Source organism: Apteryx mantelli, unplaced genomic scaffold (assembly GCF_036417845.1).
Source record: "Apteryx mantelli isolate bAptMan1 unplaced genomic scaffold, bAptMan1.hap1 HAP1_SCAFFOLD_34, whole genome shotgun sequence".
Taxonomy (NCBI): Eukaryota; Metazoa; Chordata; class Aves; order Apterygiformes; family Apterygidae; genus Apteryx; species Apteryx mantelli.
Window position 1 is genome coordinate 2,546,392 of NW_027118693.1, and position 21,944 is coordinate 2,568,335.

At 51.9% G+C, this 21,944-nt stretch overlaps 1 protein-coding gene across 1 annotated transcript; it reads right to left on the reverse strand.

The window, feature by feature from the left end:
- Positions 1-9,339: 9,339 nt before the first annotated feature.
- Positions 9,340-10,329, reverse strand: LOC136996385 (olfactory receptor 6C3-like). Its single transcript, XM_067317310.1, has one exon. The coding sequence runs from the start codon at positions 10,327-10,329 to the stop codon at positions 9,340-9,342; it is 990 nt and encodes a 329-aa protein (XP_067173411.1).
- Between the last annotated feature and the right edge of the window lie 11,615 nt (positions 10,330-21,944).

The window sequence follows — 21,944 nt, forward strand, 5'->3', positions numbered from 1 at the left end:
GGTGTGAGCAGTGCCCAGGAGTGCCTCGGCCTCACAGGGAAGTGAGGGACCCTGCCCATGACACCGGGGAGACATCCCTGTGATGGGGCATGTCCCATTGGGACCTCAGCTCGTGTCATCTGGGGCTCAGTAGGTCACTGCCATGGAGATGGCACAGGCAGGGAGAGAGCAGAGAGATTTCCCCTCATGTGCTGGAAAGCAGCCACCTGCCTTCACTGCAGTTATTTTCCATAATTTTCTGATAAATCCTTCAGGAATGTCTCCAGACAGTGCCAAAGACTGTGAAATATCTCAAATGGGGCACTGGAGACGTCACTTCTGCACCCCTGCACTGACAGGTCACTGCACTGGGCAGACCTGTGCAGGAATCTGGGGTTTGGGGGTTGGCGTTTTTACAGGAGCCAAGGCATGTGGGATGAACCAGCACAAAGCATGGCCACAGGCTGAGAAATGCTTTGGTGAGCCTCAAAACTGGTTTCTGCTGTGGGCCCCTCTTTTTGTGGAAGCAGGATGTAGGACAATGATGTGGGACAGGACGTAGCTTTCCTCCTTTAGGCACCAAGGCAGGCTCTTTGCTTTTAAAAGTGCTCGGCAAGGTTTCTCAGTCGGCAGTGCTTGAGCTAGAGATGCTATGCCAGAAAAGAGCAAATGGCCTAACACACATCATCCAGAGGCCCTTATCCAGGACCCTGGAGCCTGCCAGGCTCCAAAGCCATGGGCGAGGCCAGGTAGCAAATGTGGGGAAGTTTTCCCATTTCCCATGAAATTTGCCCATCTTTCCTTCTGGCTGAGCCTGAAGAAAGCCATTTCTCATCCCTGGGCCTCATTTGGTCCTTGGGCTTTTCAGTGTCACCTTGGGGCTGTGCTTCTCCCCTGGATACGCTCCTCAGCCCCCTGCCCTCCTCCTCCCCACAGGCACCCTTGCTCTCCCAGGGTCTGTCTGTACAGCGCTGACATCCTGGATCTGCCACGTCTTATGACTCTGGGCTTCTCAGGACATGCCCACACACTGCAGTGCTGCTGTCCAGGCTCCAGTGCAGAGGTTATGAGGCAGTGCAATGCCTCAGGACCTGCATTTTGACTCACTCCCAAGTTTGTGAGAGGACCAGCACCCAGCTCTGCAGCTGCTGAAGTCTGAGAACATCCCTGCAACCGACCTTCCTGCTCTTCCTAGTCTCTGCACAGTCCAGGGACAAATCTTGCAGAAGGGAGACTCCATCCCCCTTGAATACTGTGAGAGATGTGGCTTTCCAAGTCACTGCAAAAGGAAGGACTCCTTTACTTCTTTGGGTTGCTTCTTGAGCCTGTGGCACCCCCTCTGTGATGCTGGGAGCCCCAGCTCTGCACTCTGATGTCTCTGCTCTTTCTCTCCCCTGTCTCCTGCTTGTCTACCCAAAGTCTTCTCTACGCACCAAGGGCATGGAAAGTGCTGCTCTAGAGAGCTCATTTGAAGCTGTGACACGTTGTGAAGCTGAAGGCCTGAAGGAGGCTAGTCTGGGATGTGGCCTCTCCTCCTGCGCTCCTGTGTGCCTGGAAGCCCATCCATGGGCTGGGAGCAGACGTTTGCCTGCCGCTCCTTGCCCATCTCCAGGATCCTCTTCCAGAGACCTGCCACTCTGGCACCAAGGGGAGCTGCTTCCTCCTGATCAAGCTGCTCTCCTTGGAGTGAGGACCTCAGGGCTCTGGCCCCAGCAAAGACACGGTCACCACGGGGACTGCCCCATCACAATGGCCTTGTGGGCACGACGCCACTCCCATCAAAACGCCCTGGTGGTCGCCGTGGGGACTCCCATCACAATGCCTTGGTAGTGACCATGGGGACCCCCATCTCAATGCCTTCGTGGTGACCATGGGGACCCCCCATCAACAAAGCCCTGGTGGTCGCCATTGGGACTCCCATCACAATGCCTTGGTGGTCACTGTGGGGATCCCCATCTCAATGCCTTGGTGGCCACCGTGGGGACATCCATCGCCACGTCATTGCCTCCAAGCCTCTTGTTCTAGCTCTGAGCCCGCCTGGGAGCTGGCATCTGCAGAGCAGGACAAATTTTCCTCTCCCCAGCTCAGCGCTCCTTGGGCCTTGCAGAGGCTGCCCTTCTTCAGACAATCCATTGCAGAAATCCACTACAAGGCCACCCCTGTTGGTCTGCCCCCTGATCCTCACCCATACACTCTCGAATGCCTCACCGTCCGTCCCTAGGCAGAGCTCCCTGCATTCCCACTGCTCTCTCGGCGTTTCTTTTCCCCACATCACCCTGCACCTTTTCATTGCCATCCCACACCATTACATCCTCCCTCTTTTTTGTCACCCTCTCCTCCCACTCACTCCCACTTTAAGGCTCTCTTCACCAGCTTGGCCACCTGGTTGACCATCAGGTTGGCAGATGGGAACAGTCTCCTTCCAAATGAAGCGTGACAACCTGCAGCTTCACTCCCTCACTGCGGGCTCAGCTTCAGCACCTCCTCCAGCTGCTGTAACCCCAGGCCAGCCCGCAAAGCAGGTGCTCCCCTCTCCTGTGATCCTCTTCCTACTCATGGGGTTTGTTTTCAGCCAGAAATCCCTCTCATCACAAAACTGCAAGGACTGGCACGGGCTGAGAGCAGGACTGTAGGCGATGGACCATGTGCTGCTGCAGCATGGTTTTACACCCCCCTCAGCTCGATGTGACATCAACCCCCAACCTGCTACCATAAAAAGAGAAAAAAAAAAAGCTGAACTTGGGTGCTGAGCTTCAGAAGATGGGCTTGTTTCTCCCCACGCTCATTTACTACCCTCGAGCCCTCTGCCCTGCGGCTGCACTGAAGAGCCAGGCCGCAGCCTCTTGACTCTGCCCTTTCCCATCGTGCCCCTGGCACAGCCAGAATGAAATTAAGCCCTTGAGATTGAAGGGTGGGGGAATGGAGTTAATACCATTAATTAATTGCGTTTAATATACAACCTACTGACTTTCATTTAAGAAAAAAGTTTCTTTTCTCTTCTTCCTCTCAATTTCCTGATTTTCCCCATAACAGGAGAGCAGAAAATCCATATCTTTTAAAAGGGCTCCCTAGTTTTACATACCTGCCTTCTGCACCTTTTAAGCACCCTCTCTCCCCCCTGCCTCTCCCCCCCCCACACACACACCCTAGTTCCTTTCCTTTGCTTCAGCAGCATGCTAAGAGTGAGAAAGCTAAGTGGGGAGGGAGAGAACAAAAAAGAGATACAAGAATGAACAGCAGAGGGAAGACAAAAGAACATTATGTATGGAAATGCTTGCAAGCCCTCTCAGACACACAGAAGAAATCATTTCCTTCAAAACCTGTACAGTGAAAATGACCTAAAAAGTGAACCAATTCTGCATCCGTGTGGAATTTAGCACCGAGAGTTGCCAGGGACACACTGCTGTAATAATCACTTTTGAGATGACAAAGCCTTCCAAGAGGCAGCCTAGCCTGCAGCAGACCACTTCCAGGAGCAGGGCAGAGCAAGGCAGGTGTCTTCATTGTGCTCCGCTTATCTTAGCCAGCCCTCACTTTTAACAACAGGTTTCCGATCAGGCTTTACAGGGTGTGAACTACAGGGACAGTAAAACAGCAGAAATTATCACTTGTGCACTTTCACACAGAAGCAACACACATGAGGGAAGGGATGGTCATGAAAAAACTGCTATCAGGGTACATGACAGCAATATGAATTACGGTATCCGAAATGCAGAATTAAAACATGACTCCTCAGGACATGTTTCTTCTTCTTGCACCAGTGCATGCTCAGATCTGCACGGCTGCTGCTGCTGGCAGCATGTTGGGTGCATCACTGTGCCAGGGCCAAGGCCACCCCACAAGCACTGGCTGAAGCCCCCGTCCCTCTTGCACCAACTCTCTCGCGCTCCACGGTGAAGTGGCAGCATTGCATCCCGGGGCTCTTGTGCCGGTGCTCTGCTGGCCAGCGGCCCAAGCGTTGAGGGTATCAGATGTACAAAGCGTCCGCAGAACAAAGCTGATATCCTTAACTGCACCTTTCCTGTCATACAGAGAATATCGGCTGCCAATATGCTACCGAATTTGACTTACAAAAAAAGCAGGGCGTCAATTTTAAGTGCAAATCCATTCCTATCAAAATCCATTCTCGGTCAGCACATGCTGGTATTTCAGAAGGCAAAACCCAAGGTGACAAAAAATGCCTGTGTGCTCCAGTCCAGCTCTTAGCCAGAGGCACATTTCATGCTGATCCTTCAGTCACAACTCGCCAGCATCGGTCTCCCAGCAGACACAAAGCACAACCCAGCCTTCTCCCGGCAACATCCAGGGGTAACTACAAACAGGGTGAACATGGGCTGCAGAAGCTCAGGGGGAAGGAGCGGCCCCGGCAGGGCAGGCTCATTCCCCATGAGGAGGGGCTGCGTGGGGCAGGGCTGCTCACAGCTCCCGCTCGCCCCCACGACACTTCCCCAGGGGCTTCTCAGCAGGAAGCTCCAGGCAGGGATGACACCAAAGGCAAGGAGCTTCCCTGAGCCTCTGCTTCCAGATCCCTGCTGCTGTGGTGGGGGGAAGGGAAAGGAGTCCGAGACTCTGAAGCCCACGGAGAGACCAGCAGGTCTGCAAGGAAGCTCAGAAAGCGCCTTCACACCACTCTGCCCACAGACAGCACCAGCAACACCTCTGTTGGCTCCACCACGCCTGCTGTCACCTCCAGCCTGGAGCCACCACAAGCCCAGCTGCACCCACGCCCTCCCCTCGCGGCCGGGACGGCGCTGACAGATGGCCACCACAGCCGGCACTGAGCCTCGGGGCCGTCAGCACAAGGGCGCAAGAGCCGGGGGCTCCCGCGGGGCCGGAGGCAGCCCAGGCCAGGCCGGGCCTTCTTCAGCAGCTGCTCGCACACACCAGGCCGCGGAGGCTCCGGCTGCCCCCGCGCGCACAGCTGCTTGCTCTGCCCAGCCCGCGGCCCTCGGCCCTCGGCCCTCGGCCCTGGCATGGCAGCTCCCGGCGCTGCAGCTCGAGGCTCCGGACGGCCCCGCGCCGGGAGACGCTGCCCCGCGCGGCACCAGCCGCCTCTCACGCTCTCCCTCCCGGCAGGGCCTGGGCAGCCCCGGCCCGGCCCTCGCTGCCCTCTTCTGCGCCAGTGCGCATGCTCCGTGGGAGGCGGCACTTCCGGCCCTGTGGGGGGCGGGGCCTGTGTGTCCATGGCCACCGCCCTGGTGCCGCCGGTCCCGCCCCCGCTGGGCCCCGCCGCGGCGCCGCTCTCGAGGCCGTGGAGAAGCAGCTGCGGCAGCGGCGGGTGTTGGCGGCTGCTGCGCAGGGAGCCCGGAGCAACGCTGCGGCCCGGCGTGTGCTCGTGTGCGCGGAGCGTGCAGCGGCTGCTGCCGGCCGGGCCGGGGCCGGGGCGGAGGGCGGTGAGCGAGGGGGAGCGGCGCCGGGCTGGCCCTGGGCTGCGGAAGTTGTGCTGCAGGGGAGTGTTGGTGGGGAAATGCTGCTGCCGGGGCGCTGCTGCCACAGGGCCCCGCTGTGGCCCGGGGCCTGGGCGAGTCTCCGCAAGGGGATGCAGGCACATGTGACAGGAGCCCTGGGAGGCCGTGGCCTTTTTTTCAGAAGTGGGTGAACAACCCAGGGGCCATCACAGCCTTTGGCATTATCTGCCATGAGCAGGTGGCCCTGAAATTTTGTCTCCATCAGCAGCCCAAGAAAGGGGCTGGAGGGGGGATCCCAGAGTGTCCCTCTGCTGGGAGAGCATAGAGAGGCACTGGAGGCCGGCCCAGAGGAGCCACCTGAGCATAGAGATGTTAGGGAGGGTGTCCCCTCCAGGCGACCGTAGAGATGCAGCATGGTGTGTCACAGACTGTCCCTCGCCATGGAGACCTTCGAGCCGGCGCGGGTGGAGCCAACCCCAGAAAGTCCCCGAGACTTGTGACCCTCCTGAACTCCCGTTCTCACCAAGCTTTCCTTTCCACCCCTTCTTCATCCCACGCTACTTCCAGTGCTACCTCCAGGAGAGAAATGTGATTGGTTCCAGTTTCCTGCACGTTACACATCACAGCAAATACAGCCCTTCCCTGTTTCTGGGGTTCGACCACAGGTGTGAAACACTGGTGCTGGCTGACGTTCAAGATCTTTTCACGGTACAAAAAGCATTCCCAGCTTTTACATTTGTGATGCTTTTCCATGTAGACTGGGTACCTCTCTCACAAAATCCTGGACAAACCATTTAAAGACTAATAGCCAGGGCCTTGTGCTGCCCCAGATCTACACATCAGCTTGCAGTTAAGGCCCCTTATTCTTGTGCCCATGTTATCTTGTGCCCAGTCTCAGAGCAGGCAGAAATGGCAATAATGCAGCTATGGAGATGTTTGTGCAATGCCTGACGGAGCTCAAAAAAGTTTCTCGACCCAAACACCTTCCTACCATACTTAACAGGAGAGTAATGTTTGTTGTGCAAAAGGAGAAAACAGGTCTTGAGATATTTGAGATAGTTATTTGGCTTAAATATCCCCCAGCTTTTTTTTTACCCTTGGACATGATGAAGATGTGTAGAGTAATGTGTAACAGATCCTTAGACAACAGAGTTTTGCTTAGCACAACTGTCCTGTTTATGGACCACCAACAAAACAGTGGCCATTGCCCCTGCTATTTAGACTGACTAAGTAGTGCTACTTTCTGTGGATGGTTTAGAAATGGAGGGTAGATCATATGGCACTGCCTATCCAACCCCAGCCACTTTTATGATAAAGGCTGGCAGATGGAAAGTCTGATCAGAAAAAAACAAAACAAAACTCCCTTTGACTCTAGGGGATCACTGACCCAAACACTTGTAAGATCTCTGTATTTGTATTGCTTAAATCAATAGTGGGGAACTAGAACGATGTGTGCCAAAGCCGGTCCTTCATGCTGCAGCCCCAAAGCCTAAGCCTCTGTGCCCTTTGGGAACCACAAGGTGACAGAGAAGCGGGACCTCGACATCAAGACCAAGTGGCTGCAGCACCTCCAAGGCCTGCACTGTTAGAGGACGCTGGATCCAGTGGATTTTTGAATAAAGGGATTCCTCCTTCCTGGTCCACTGGAAGGGAGACTGCTGTGCTTCTCTGTTCCCTGGTCCTGCCAGTAGCGAGACAGGGCATGTACTTCCAAGAGGCATACACACTCTGTACGGACATGGTTGACCACCAAAAAATCAACTCCGGCAGGGGCACAGTACCTTTACAGGCACCACGGAGACGTGAGCAACACTCATAAACATGAACGATACAAACGGCCTGGTCCTGTTCTTGCTCACCAGCTAACCAGACTCAAAGCTTGCAGGAGACCTCACACGCACCCTCGCACGGGTGTCTCTGGTAGCTGGCTGCCTTGACATCTGCAAGCCTTCCACACATGCACTCATGCAGAACAGCGAGCACGCTCACCCAGAAAAGAGCTAGGAAAAGGATTTAATACAATGATAGGCTACACCGCAGAGAGCAGGTACACAGCCTGGCCAGACAAGTGTCCTTGCCAGCAGCTTGCTTACATATGACTGGCCCCTTTTATTCCCTTTGCCTCCATTTTCCCATGCTGCTTCTTCCATGATGCAGCTTGATCCCTCCCTTTCTCCAGCTTTATCCCCTTTGAAATAAACAGCCCATCTCTAAGTATTTTTTTCTTCATTGGTCCCACTTTTACTGCCTATGTACTCAAGTTTAATATTTCTGGTACTGTTAGCTAGGTAACCCCTGCCTCATGTAGTGCTTCTGATATCGTTACCTCAGTACTGCTGGTGCTGCAAGAGTCTACTCCCCGGAGGATTCCCAATACACCAGTTATGTGTGAAGCTTGTCCTTTTCTCATATAACTCTCCCTTAACCACCGCTGAAATCCAGCCATCCCTCACTGTGCTGTCTGGACTTGGCAGGGTCTCATTCTGTTCCCTGCAGTGTCCAATGATTTCTCATAGCCACTAGTTTCTCACGCCCTGTTCAGTTATCTCAACCCTGAGGCAGAGCCTAGTCATCTGCCTGCATACCCTAACCCTGTGTTGCCGGTGGAGCTGTGGGTCTGGATGGGAAGACCCAGGGCCACCACATCCTTCACTGTGGTGCACAAGGACCCACCCAGAGCAGGATGACCAAGCTGCTCAAGAGCACCCAAGTGCTCTGCTGGGCTGAGCTTTGGTCACCCAACGTGCCATAGCTTCCCTGGGGTCCCACATGAGGAGATGGATTTTCCTATAAAGAGTTCACCCTTGTAGAATTCCCTTCGGAAATGGGACACTCACACACAAACTTTAAAAGAGCTGTTAAGGACAATTCTGCCCCTCAGAGGCCCTAACAAAATGAAATGCTGATTAGAAACAACTGCACAGGAGTAAAGCAATGGCAATGCCTTCCCTTCCTCTGTGCTTTGTTTTTCCCTGTGGAATCCAAAATAAAAGGAGAAAAGGGATCTCTGTGTGTTGATTATTCCTCTAAAATATGTTTCCTTTTATCAATTGTACATGCTTCTGCCCATCACTTTGCCATGTAAAGATATGGATGGAGACAGAAGTAAAAAATAAGGGTCGATAGGGAGGAATATATAATTTCATTGATGGACAAGAAGAAAAAAGTGTGATAGAAGCATACATAGTTTATTTGAAAAAAATCTTGATGATGAAATAATCCTTCAGGAAAGAAAAGGAAGGTAGAAAATGCCTAATTCTCCAAGAAGAAATATGATGTTCTTTTTTTTTCCTTCGGGAGAATGCATCCTAGAGTCATCAATGGAGATAGATAAAGCAGGGCTTTAAACAGTGGACATGCTCACAAAAATGGACATACGATCACAAAAGTGGACATGTTAAAAAAATGTGAATTTTTAAGAAACCTTCCTCCAAAGTGAATAATAAAACTATCGTCTGCATGCTATCATTGACAAATCAGTGAGGCTGTCTTCATCACACTAATGAAACTGAGAAGTGTTTTATGGATTTGAATCCAATGAATTTGAACCCATTGTAGTGTCTGAGCTTAATTTTCATGCTGAGCACCTTCTGTTATTCAGGGAAAGTGTTCTGAGCTTTTCTCAACAACCCCTGGATATTGTCCCCAGAGTTTTCAGCTAAATTTCCTGAGATGACTTATGAAAACTTCCTTGTGTCAGCATGCACTGGCAGTCTATGCCCCAGTCCTAAGAAGTGTGTGTGTGTGTGTGTGTTCAACATTTTATTAATATTTTTTAGATTTTGTTTATAAGAACCCCCTGTAACTAAGACTCACAATTCACGTTCCTTCCTTTCACCACTACAATCCAATGAGAACATAAATCTCCTGAGGCACCTGTATTTAATAGCTATATATATATGTGTGTGATGTAATATATGGTACATAATTAGAACTGCTGTCATGAAAAGCATCATGACTGGGGGAAAAGCCGAACCTTTGCACAGCCAATGGCTTCCTTCAGGGCCAGTTTCACAGTCTCGTTTCTGAGACTGTAGATGAAGAGGTTTAAGAACGGGTACAGGACAGTGTTCAGCAAAGCTACAATTCTGTTGGTCTCCAAGGAAACCCCTTCTGAGGGCCGTGCATAGAGAACAATGCAGCATCCATATGCGATGGCTAAGTTGGTGAGATGGGAAGAACATGTAGCAAAAGCTTTCTTCCTCCCAGATGCTGATGGCATGTGCAGAATACAGTGGTAGATGCACATGTAGGACACCAGGATTAAACATAAGGAACCCAGCAATGGAAACAATATCAAAATGGGGTCTGCTTTCCAAAGCAGGCTGGTGTCAGAGCAGGACAGTGTGAATAAGGGGGAGCTGTCACCAAAAAAAAGGTGGATCTTGTTGGGGCCACAGAAAGTCAGCTTTGAGAGGAGGACCAGATGGTAACGCAAGAGCGTGAAGCCTATGGCCCACGCAGCAACAACCAGATGGGTGCAGAGCTGCTGCCTCATGACAGCAGCATAATGCAAAGGTTGGCAGATGGCAACATAGCGATCAAAGGACATGACAACAAGGAGGGAGAACTCTGTATAACCCAGGGCAGAATAGAAATAGGAGTGGGCAAAGCAGCTGCTTAATGAGATTGGTCTCCTTCCAGAGCTCAGAATCGCCAACCACGTGATGGTTGTGGAGGATGTGAACCAGATTTCCAGGAATGCCAGATTGCTGATGAAAAAGTACATGGGAGTTTGCAGGTGGTGATCCACACACACGAGGAAAATGATCATTGTGTTCCCTGTCACTGTTGTCAGGTATGTGAGTAGAAGGAGCAGGGAGAGAAATTGCTGTAGTCTTTGATCAAGCCCTGAGAAACCCTCCAGGATGAACTCAGCAACTGCAGTTTCATTTCCTGGTCCCATGTCTAATTTCAGTACATCCTGCAGAGACAGGAGCATGAAGAAACAAGTGTGAGAATTTCACAGTCTCGACAGGAGGGTAGATCCTTCCTTCTTTGCTCCCTTGCTTGCTTCCTAGGTAGCACAGACAGAAATATTCCTCTCAGCCATTCATTGCACCCTGATTTCTCTGCTTCACATTTCAGTGAGAGTCCTCAGAGATTTTACTGTCTTCTTTCTACCTTTTCCAGCCACTCACAAAGCATTCTTTCTCAAGAGCACAGTACTGTAAAGAGGTTGTGAACTAGTTCATGCCATGCCTGGGAAATTCCCTGTTCACTTCGACCATTTGCAAACATCCATCACATCTGTGCTTCAAAAGCCAACCTAATCTCCTGGCAAAAATACTTACTAGTATCTACAGATGCCAGCCCATCCATTTAGATAAGTATTTTGAAAGTTATTCCTTCTACTTTTCAGTGCTTGCCTTTTTTGACTTGGAAAATCTGTGAGGCTGCTGGTCTCAAAACAAGCCAATATCGAGGATCTCTTCTGTAATCCCCTGCTTTCTTCCACATCTTCTTCCTCTCTGTTTCTCCAGAAACATTGAGGAACATTGTTATTAAATGTCCTGACCTAAATGCCTTGCTTTCCCTTTAGGGGAGGGGGGAAATCGTCTCATCTTAAAGAACTTAAAGGCTGTCTTTTTGATTATTTGACATAGGAAGCATCTGGAACAAAATAATACTAAGCAGGGTGATGTTTTAGATGTCTAAAAGTCAGGCACTTCAGTCTGAGCAAGTTAGCTTCCTCCCATCTTGTCAGTGCAGAGAGGGAGAAGAGTGTCTGGAAGAGACTGGTAACACTTCTTTCACATGCCAGTTACAGTCTGGGAGGAGCCAGCCTCTCTCTAGAGCTCTCTCTTTTCCCCCATTAACAACATAGGGAACAAGGGAAAACAAGTGCAGACTCCAGCTGCGCACAGACACCTCTAATGAAGCTGATGAAACTCACTACTTCTGTCTCAAACTTCTTAATTTACTAAGTAGCTAATTTCTTTTTCAAACCAAAGAACACGTCTAACAGAAGGAAGTCCAAGGAAAACATAGGCAATAAATACTGACATTTTTCCCTCCACCTTTGCATTTGGTTTTAGATATATAAAGGAAAGGAGCAGATGACTCCACAAATAGGATGCTTCAAAAATGCAGGGGCAGAGGGGAGAAGGAGATGATGGGTTTCAAGGAGTGAACCAGAGGTTCTCCACAGACTCTGTTGTCCCCCCAGACCTTGTCTCAGAGTGTAGTGGGTGGCTTTTATACAGAGAGTAAAACGGGAAGCTCAGTAGTGGGCAATAGCCCATGTTTGCATTGGTGTTTTAACCTGGAGCTCAGGTTAGTCCTAGATCCCAAATGCCCTGTCTTGCTCTCTGCTTCTAGTCTGGCAGAGGGGAATCTCTGGACTGGGTTCATCTGGAAGATATGCTGAAATTGAACCAGTGGCTGTAATTATTTGAGCAAAAACTCAAGCCCGGTCACCTATAGCAATATCACTGTAGCCTCAGTGAATCAGAGGTGACAGTCTCAGCTCCCCATTTGCTGCATGTCAGCTAACATCATGCTTCTCCTGAATGTACCTTCTTAGAGGAACCTGCAAAGCTGCTGAGAGCTTACAGCAAAGCAGCTTCTCTGCTCACCATGGGGGTAACCCTCTGTTGAAGCCTTTTATCTGGCTTTGGTTGGTGCAAAGTATTTGCTGTATTCAGGCCCCACGTAGCCAAAAATGGAGCAGAGGGTACCTTGGTATATAAGATGGTGGGGCTGAGCAAGGACAGAGATGCCGTCACCCAGTGGGTAAAGATAAGCATGGAGCCCAACCAGGGCTTCATAAAGATGGTACAGTGCGATGGATTGCAAATGGCCCCGCAGCAATCAAAAGGCATCACAACAAGCAGGTTGAATTCACTTGTGCCCAGGAAGATGGAAAGGAAGGTCTGCGATCGGCAAGTAGCCACAGGATGGTCTTAATCTCCAAGATGAGGCTGACAAACCTTTTAGGGGCAAAGGGAACCAAATATCTAGGAAGGAGAAGCTGCTGGGGAAGAGATACGCTAGGGGTGGAACTGGTGGTTGAGTCAAATGATGGCTATCATGACCATATGCCCCATGGCAGTGAGCAGATAAATCACCCACGGCAGCGTGAAGAAGAGGATTTACATTTGAGGAGTGACCGAAAAGGACTTCCCAAAGAATTTTCCCACTGTGGTATGGTTGGGAGGATCCATTTCAGAATCCGGTCAGTTGAAGGTGTGACAAGAGTAACTAATGTCATGAGTGGTGAAATTCATCTTGCTGCCTTCATCAATTTTCCCTTCCCTTTTCCTAGTCCTACTTTTCTTTCTTGAGGTGGGAGACCAGAACTGCACAAGGGATTCTCATTTTCTCTTTGTTTATATCCAATGCCATGAAATAAAGGTTGATTCATCCCACCTGTCTTTAGACACAGGAAACAACTCTCCTGCCTCACTTGCTTGCAGAGGTAGGCCAGAGTGCTAGCTAAGAGCCAGTACTTGTGGCAAAAGCTTTGGAAATCAAGTTCCAGGTATGAAATTCAGGTTTCTCTTACAGTTAGAATTGTGGTGTGGGTGGGCACCAGGCTATCAGGCCTGTGCCTGTGTGCACACTCAGAGCACTCAAGTCATTAATCCCCTGGGTGGCCCAGGAACTCCCCCATCTAGTAATCCACACAGGTGAGCTGATGGCCAGGTCTGAGACAGGCAGTTTCAGACTTGAAACTAGGAGATTGACTGAACTCCTACCACTTTCCAAATTAAGTGTTGGACTGACTGGTGCAGAACCTCTCCAAGTGGGTATTTCGGACAGTTCTAGAGATTTCTAGAGGCAGATCCTGCTGTGCCTGGTCCAATTCCTGTTCTTAAATGAGGTGAGTACTATCACAGGTGAAGTATCTGGCTGTTTCAGAGATCCCTGCAGAGATGGCAGCTACAGAACTGATTAAACTGTAAATACTTAAGGCCCTTGAAAATTGACAGTGGAAACTGCTCCTGCAAATGAAGAAGTGGCCATGTAGGACAGTCTTCTGTGCATTCTTAGGAGAGTTAGGAGATGCTTTGGTATGTAGTTTGAGGTAATCAGTAACAATGGCTCATGCATATGCTGGAGAGGTCACACAGGACCACAAGCCAGCTGGACTATAAAAATTCCCCAGAAGAACAGTTCAGGGAGTCTCATCTGATCCAGTGGAAGCCACTGTTGGAAGGACCCTGGCAAAGGAGACCGCCACCGCTATCTGGGCAGTAACCAACCATCCCGCTCAAGAGATTTGATACCCCTTGTGAGTGTTACCTGTGACATGCCAATAGAGGGGCGTCTGGGATTCTTTTGAATTCGGGGGTTATTTGCACTGAACTCCGAGAGATCGTCTTTTGTCAAGTATGAGAATTTATTAGAGATAAGAGGTCATAACAAAAAAAGTTAGAAATATAACAGAACTGAAAATATATATATACATATCAGAGCTCTACAGTTAAATCATAGATGCACGGTACAGCGACCGCTCTCGCCCTTTATTGGCCACCCTTCCGGTACAGTTTTGCCTGGATTCTCCTCATCATGCCATTGAAATCCACAGGCCAGCTGATGGTCGGTCAGAGTCCACACCAATTTAAGTGTCTTACCATCTTTTATAGCCAGTCCAAACAACGCCAGCCCACAGTTACACAAAGGCCGTATGGCCTCAGTCAATAACAGCGTGCACATCAACAGGTAACCTAGTGCTCAGCCCACAGCACTGTTCAGTTAGTAACAATTTGCCCACTAACAGGTCGTTCTGTGGGGAATGGTTCCACAGCACCTAGATGTTTATGGGGTGAGTCTGTGGTGTCACTTCTCCTCTGTCTGGAATTGTCAGTCGTGGGGTCGTTAGATGGTTGCCCCCAGGCTGCAGCAACCCCACAGTGTGGTGGCTCCAGCTGTGATGCACCCGGGGTTCCTTAACTCCTGGGAGCACCCCAGAGCAAACCCCTCTTCTGTGGGCTGCACCATCCAGAGTCCCACGCTTGCCTGGGTGGCGCCTGTCACTCCACCCCTTGACACTGTCAGACACACGCATTTATTTCAGAAGTCAGCAAATTCCCCTTGGTGTGCAGTGGGCGGCTTTTGGGTAAGCACAGCGTACTGGGGAAATGCGCACTGCTATTAATAGACGCCAAAAGCAAAGCATGCCCATTTGTAGTAACACGTAAACAACTGTTAAAAATAACAGTCTTAATCCTAATAGCAACATGATTGGTCTGGCCTATTGACCCAAATTCGGTGAATCTGAGTGTTGTTCCAGTTCAATATGTTGACACAGAAATCTTATTTCCTTTAATTGCAAGCATTTCTTTCCTGCACCGAAAGATCAGTTTGTTCCCCAAGCTGGAATAGTTCCCTTCAGAGGAGCTTCAAATAGAGTTGGTCACCTTTTTTATTATTTTTCCATATTTCCCTGTCTTCTCTATAGTAAACAGACAACTTTAACTTCAGATCAACAGCTGTTACCCTTATGCTTAGATTTTACCATCTTTTTCTCTTTCTTTCCTTTCCTTTCATCAAGGGAAGGTGTTAGCCCCTTCCTTAGGAGCATCAATTTTTACAAACACTAGAATACAGCTGTTGAGTTTCGTTATCAGCCTGGTATGAGTATCCTCTCATTCTTAGGTCTGCCATCTTCCTTTGGTGTTACTTCTCTTCTGGCTCCTAGATTCATTCTATTATTTAGATACTTTTAAAAAACACATTACTTAGCCTAACAATTCTACCACTCTTTATGGCTGCTTCTTTTCAAGTTCTTGCTCTTCAGAGGGTCACTCTGCAAAACCCAAACAAAAAGTAAACCCTACCAAGGCCATTCGGTTGTTATAGTTTGGTTTTAACTGTAACTGCTGAAGCTACTTCTTTTAAGGTTACTCAGTTACATCCATCTATTATTCACATTTGAACAGGGTTTTTTTTTCCATTGATTTTTCTTTATGCTCAGAAACTTTTACTACAGCTTGGGGCATTTTCCAGCCCCTTCTGGTTTCTGGTGTACTTAAAGATGCTGGCTTTCCGCATTCGAGGTCTTTTCTTGTTTCCTAACTCTGCCCCTGGGGCTCTTCTCTGCAGAGCCCGATCTCCACCCTGAGTCCTCCTGTGCCTCAGTGCCAGGCAGAGCAGTTCTACTGGGCAGGGGGGGCAGAGCGTTTCTCACGGTCTTGTGAGAAACGAGCTGCCCAAGCCCAGTCCTGCTTTCCACCCAAAGCCTCCCCTGCTTTGCTCCCTCTCCTCTTTCACTTCTCCTTCATGTCTTTTTTTCCTTCCACATGGTGGACTCCAATTGGCTGACAGAGCCATCAGTGAAATCCAGACCCGCCCCCCCTCCTCCTGCCAGCCAATAGGCGGGTCACAAATCAGCAGCTGCCTATGGGAATGAGCTAGGGGAGGAGTCACAATGCTGCAGCGTCCAGATGGTGTGTTGTAAAGGTGAGGTTACAAAGTGTCCATTTAATCGGGGAATGTGGGAACAGAAGAGAGAGCCAGACAGCTCCTGGGGGTCCTGCGTGATGCTGGGGGCCGTGCTGCTCTTGGGAATCCCAGACCGGGCTGTGTTTCTGTACAAAAGTCTGGAAAAGCCTTGATGCAAGCCCCTAGAGAAGAGGGATTTTCCTGGATGCTTTAGAGAAAGCCATGCAGGACCCAGGGATGTTGAGGGAAACTCATCCCACCCACACCAAAGCCACTGCTCTCCCTGGAGACCTTCCTGGATCCTCAGGCTGGCAGCAGGAGGGGGTGTGGGGGCACAGCCATGTCCCAGACTAGCCTCCTTCAGGCCTTCAGCTTCACAACGTGTCACAGCTTCAAATGAGCTCTGTAGAGCAGCACTTTCCATGCCCCTGGTGTGTAGAGAAGACTTTGGGTAGACAAGCAGGAGACAGGGGAGAGAAAGGGCAGAGACACCAGGCTGCAGAGTTGCGGCTCCCAGCATCACAGAGGGGGTGCCACAGGCTCAAGAAGCAACCCAAACAAGTAAAGGAGTCCTTCCTTTTGCAGTGACTTGGAAAGCCACATCTCTGACACTATTCAAGGCAAATGGAGTCTCCCTTCTGCAAGATTTGTCCCAGGCCTGTGCAGAGACTAGGAAGAGCAGGAAGGTCAGTTGCATGGATGCTCTCAAACTTCAGCAGCTGCAGAGATGGGTGCTGGTCATCTCACAAACTTCGGAGTGAGTCAAAATGCAGGTCCTGAGGCATTGCACTGCCTCATAACGTCTGCACTGGAGCCTGGACAGCAGCACTGCAGTGTGTGGGCATGTCCTGAGAAGCCTAGAGACATAAGACGTGGGAGATCCAGGATGTCAGCGCTGTACAGAGCCCGGGAGAGCAAGGGTGCCTTTGGGGAGGAGGGCAGGGGGCTGAGGAGCGTACCCAGGGGAGAAGCACAGCCCCAAGGTGACACTGAAAAGCCCAAGGACCAAATGAGGCCCAGGGATGAGAAATGGCTTTCCTCAGGCTCAGCCAGAAGGAAAGATGGGCAAATTTCATGGGGAATGGGAAAACTTCCCCACATTTGCTACCTGGCCTCGCCCATGGCTTTGGAGCCTGGCAGGCTCCAGGGTCCTGGATAAGGGCCTCTGGATGATGTGTGTTAAGGCTATGTTTGCTCTTCTCTGACATAGCATCTCTAGCTCAAGCACTGCTGACTGAGAAACCTTGCCGAGCACTTTTAAAAGCAAAGAGTCTGCCTTGGTGCCTAAAGGAGGAAGGCTACGTCCTGTCCCACATTGTCCTACATCCTGCTTCCACAAAAAGAGGGGCCCACAGCAGAAACCAGTTTTGAGGCTCACCAAAGCATTTCTCAGCCTGTGGCCATGCTTTGTGCTGGTTCATCCCACATGCCTTGGATCCCGTAAAAATGCCAACCCCCAAACCCCAGATTCCTGCACAGGTCTGCCCAGTGCAGTGACCTGTCAGTGCAGGGGTGCAGAAGTGACGTCTCCAGTGCCCCATTTGAGATATTTCACAGTCTTTGACAGTGTCTGGAGACATTCCTGAAGGATTTATCAGAAAATTATGGAAAATAACTGCAGTGAAGGCAGGTGGCTGCTTTCCAGCACATGAGGGGAAATCTCTCTGCTCTCTCCCTGCCTGTGCCATCTCCATGGCAGTGACCTACTGAGCCCCAGATGACACGAGCTGAGGTCCCAATGGGACATGCCCCATCACAGGGATGTCTCCCCGGTGTCATGGGCAGGGTCCCTCACTTCCCTGTGAGGCCGAGGCACTCCTGGGCACTGCTCACACCCTCCCCACGGCTGCCCTTCATAGTGGCTCCATGGCAAGGAGAGGGGACAGGAGGCAGTGGGGCCACGTTGGGGCCCCTCACCAACAGGCGGAGGAGCAGGGGCATGTTGGAAAGGAGTTTTGGGTAATGAGATGGGAAGAGCATCCTGTTTCTCTGGCTGGAGAGGTGAAACGAGAGCAAGAGGGCAAGCGAGATGGAGGACTGCTGGATGGACAACTTCAGCCAGGACCACAGCTCCTTGTACCCTGCGCTCCTGCGGCTCTCCACCAAGGGTAAGGGCTTTGGGAGCTCCTTCCCAAGGTGTCGCACAGAGACTGTTAACTGCCAAAACCGCTGTGGATCCCGGGCTGTGGGGGTGGCTGGACAGGGCTGGGGGCTGCTGCGAGAGCCCTGCCTGAGGGTCCCCTCTGGCTCGGGGGACAATGTGACAGCCAGGACTGCTGGGTCCTGGGGCTGGGGCTGTCCTGAGCCCCAAGGCTTCTGTGCAAACAGCTCCATCGCCTCTTAGGGTGGGGGGGGCATGGGAATCCATGACAGGTTTCCCTGGGAGTGGGTCCCCCTTTGGGGTCTGGCTCTGAGAGGAAAGGGGTCCTGCATCCCAGAGGATGAGGTGGCCTGCAGCTCCACAGGGCTCTCAAGACCCTGCTAGAAATGTCCATATACCATAATGAAACCATCACCTTGTAATAACACCAAGTCCTCTGTGTGTTTGGGAAAATCTCTGTTCCTTCCCCCTGGATCCTTTTATGCTTCCAACTTAGCGCAGCATGTTTTGCGCTCAGAGCTGCCATCTTCAGATGGCCACTGCCCCTGTCCTCCTGCAAATTGGGCTAAACCTCTGCACCCAAAAGAACATACATTGGAGAGAGCAGATTGGAAACAGGCGGAGGTGCAATCCTCATTCAACAGGTCCTGGCTGACCCCAAGGTTTTTTCTCTGAGTTGGGGTGGGCAGTGCTGGGGTGAGCCCAACACAGCCATCTCCCCCAGCCCCCTCACGACCCCACACCACCGCTCCCTAGCCGAGCCCTAGGGCTGCCGTGGGCAGGGGGCCAGGGCAGGAGGGGTGAGAGGACACTGCCCTGCCCTGCCCTGCCCTGGGGGCAGCAGGACGCTGCCTGCGGGCTCCGGTGCCACGGCCAGCCCCAGGGCCCCCACGCCAGCGCCATGGCTGCCACTAGCACACGCCCCAGCGCTGCCCCCCCGCGCCCCGCACGGCCCCCAGGGCGCAGGGCAGCCAGCAGCCCCGCGGGGCCCCTGCCGCACAGCCCAGCCCCGCCGGGGCAGCGGCCGCGTCCCGGGTCCCCGCACTGCCCGCACACACGGCGCCACGCCGCCCCCAGGCCCTGCTGCGCCCCGCGCTGCCGCCCACAACATGGCGCCCGACTGCGGGGGAGGGGGCAGAGCTGGCTGCCAGGGCAGGATGGCCCAGCGTTGCCATGGCATCGCCCCAGTGCAGCCTTTCTATTGGCTGTCAGGAGGAGGAGGGCGGGCATCGATTTCACTGATGGCTCTGTCAGCCAATTGCAGTCCAACATGTGGAAAAAAAAAAGACGTCAAAGACGTGAAAGAGGAGCGGGAGCAAAGCAGGCGAGAAGCGAGCGGGCGAGAGGGTTTGGTGGGGGCTGCAAGCACGTTCAAATGGCGGCGGGTGCCCTCCCGCCGGGGCGGGGCAGCGGTGCTGGCACCGGGGCTGCTTTGCTGCAGGAGCTGCAGCAGGGGCTGGTGGGGCCGTGAGCAGGGGCCAGAGCGACGTGGGCCAGAGGGGGGAGCTGCCCTGCAGGCAGACGTGGCGGCCTGCCGCGAGCAGCTGGGCCGGGGCGGCTCGGTGGGGTTTGGGGGCAGGAAGCTTTGGCCCTGTGGTGGCTCTGGGATCCCTGTTAAAGCGTTTCCCTGAGGTGCTGCTGCCAGCGCAGCCCCAGGCGCTGCTCGGAGCTGCATTTGGGAGGTGCTGGGCAAAGTGTGAGCAGGCTGCTGGTGTCCTCGCGAGGTGCCCTTCCCAATGGTGTCTTCTGTTGTGAAAACTGCATTTCCGAGTGTCTCTGAGAGAGGCTGTGCCCGCATGTCATGCCGTGCCTTAGCTGTTGTTTTTGCTCCCTGCCTCTTGCTTTGCGCCGAGACCTGTGAGCCTGGCAGCAGGGTGAAGGGTGTTTGCAGAAGAGCTGTGTAAGTGTGAGCTGTTTTGCTTGTCAGGGGCCCTGAAAGTTGATGAACGGCCAGTGCTTGCACTTGCCGTTGTTCTTTCCATGCTCCTAGGTCAGGGTGTAGAGTTGCTGAATTGTGTCTCTGCTGGTTTCACCAACTGAGATGCCCTGGCCTGAGTCCTTCCGCGTGTCTCCAATTGTGAGGGCCTAAAATAGGAGAATGCTTGCTGTCCTGGATGTGTAGAGGATTTTCTGGTTTTGTTCAGCATTGGGGAAGGAAGCAGAGTTCCGAGTTGTGGGAAGGCTTCTCCCTGTGCCTGGTACATGAGGCCCTGCTGTCTTCAGTTTCATGATCGCTGTTCCCATGCAATCCTCCCGTTAGAAAATGTTGCCAAGAATTACTTGCAGGCTGTTCTGCAATTCTTAAATTTCATAGGCTAGGTGTTGATAATGCATAGCAGCAGCTAATCTTTTGGTGTAGTAACTGGTAGGCAATGGGTGTTTCAGAGTATTGTGAGTATTATGAGGCCTTGATGTGAATCTGTGATGTGATGATGTGGATCAGGGAGGCCGTTCAGTAGGTGGCTCAGCCCTGGAGGATGGGAGGGGAAGCTGCAGGTGGCAAGAGCCCCATGGTCAGGGTGTGGGTAGTGAGGTCAGCACCGTCTATGAGAGCTGTGCCAGAAAATCACCAGTGTGAAATCAATTCTTTGTAAGTAGCTGATAGGCCATCAGGAGGCACATGACTTGGCTCTTGCTGATGAGGTCATTTCTACTTGAGTACCTGAAAGGCCATCTGAAGGAAGAAGGCTTGTCTGTTGCTTGTGAGGTCACTTGTGAGTGATGAACTGATTGGATCTCAGGAGCTATGTGAGTGGAAAGTTGTTTCTGAGGTCGTTTCTACCAGAGCGGTTGATAGGGCAGCATCAGGTCCACGTCTGGGATCTGTATTTTTGAGATGATTTCAGGCTGAGGAGCTGATAAGGCAGGATTTGTCTCATGGCTGGGGAACCTATAGTGAGGTAGTTTCTATCTTGGAGTCTTCTAGGCCAGTGACAGAGACATGGCTGTGAAGATGACTGTGAGGTCATGTCTTTCTGAGTCCCTGCTAGGCCAGCAGCAGGCAGTTAGGCATGGGCGTTGCTTGTGAGGTCTCTTTTGTCAGAGTACCTGCTAGGCGGGCAATAGTTGATGGCTGGGGAAGTTATTTGGAGGAAACTTCTTTCCCTGTTAGGCCAGCAGCAGGCATGTGGTGGGTGTATGGACTTGTGAGGTCACCTCTATGTGAGCAGCTGAGAGGTGAGGAGAAGACACATGGCTTGGATGCTGGTGGTGAGGTCACTTCTGGGTTTGCTGCGTGTGCTGAGAGGAGGGCTTGACCCTTGCAAAGCTCTACAGCAATACAGAAATGCAACTGTTTAATCCAGCAGAAGTAGATGTTCCCCATCATGTGACACACATTTAATTCCACTCCGTCATCATGAGTTACTACTGCTAAATTTAAAATGCAGATGATGTTCTGTGGTGAGCATGGCCATGAAGTTTGCCTTTCTTTCTGTGTTAGTAATCTCTTATTCCCGGGGTGTGTGTGCTTTAGAAGTTGCCCCTGTCAAAAGAGCAGGGAGCCTGTGAGATTTTATTGCAAGGTCTGCATGCTGTCTCTGTCTTTGAGGTGTCCAGCTGCTGTGGTGACACGTTTGGAACTGTAACACTTTAGGGGTCTCTGATTTTCTGTCCACGTATGCAGTCATTGGAGAATGGGTGCAAAGGCAGTTGGAGGAGACAGAAGGAATGTCACCCCCCAGAAAGGGTATGGGCCACATTTTGAAAGAGATTTCTTGTTCAGAGAAGTTGAGGCACAAGTGAGAGGCAAGAGCTGGCCTGATCAGCCACTGTGAGAGCGCTTGATCTCTGCTTCCTGGAGGTGGGAAGTGAGCAGGCCCCGGGCTGTGAGTGTCTGTTCAGAGGCAGAGCCTGTTGCAAGGCCTTGGAGGACTAGAAAGGAATGGAAGGTCTGGAGAGTTGGGCTTGGTGTGTTGTGGGGTGCTTGGGGTGGCCTGTGTGCTGCCATGTGTGGTGCTGTGGGCTGTGTGTCGCTGATGCAGAGGCGTGTGTTGCTTGCCAACCCTCTGTGAGGTGTGGAGGTAACGGCGTGTCACAGTGCGAGATGCCCTGTGGTGGAGCCAGGT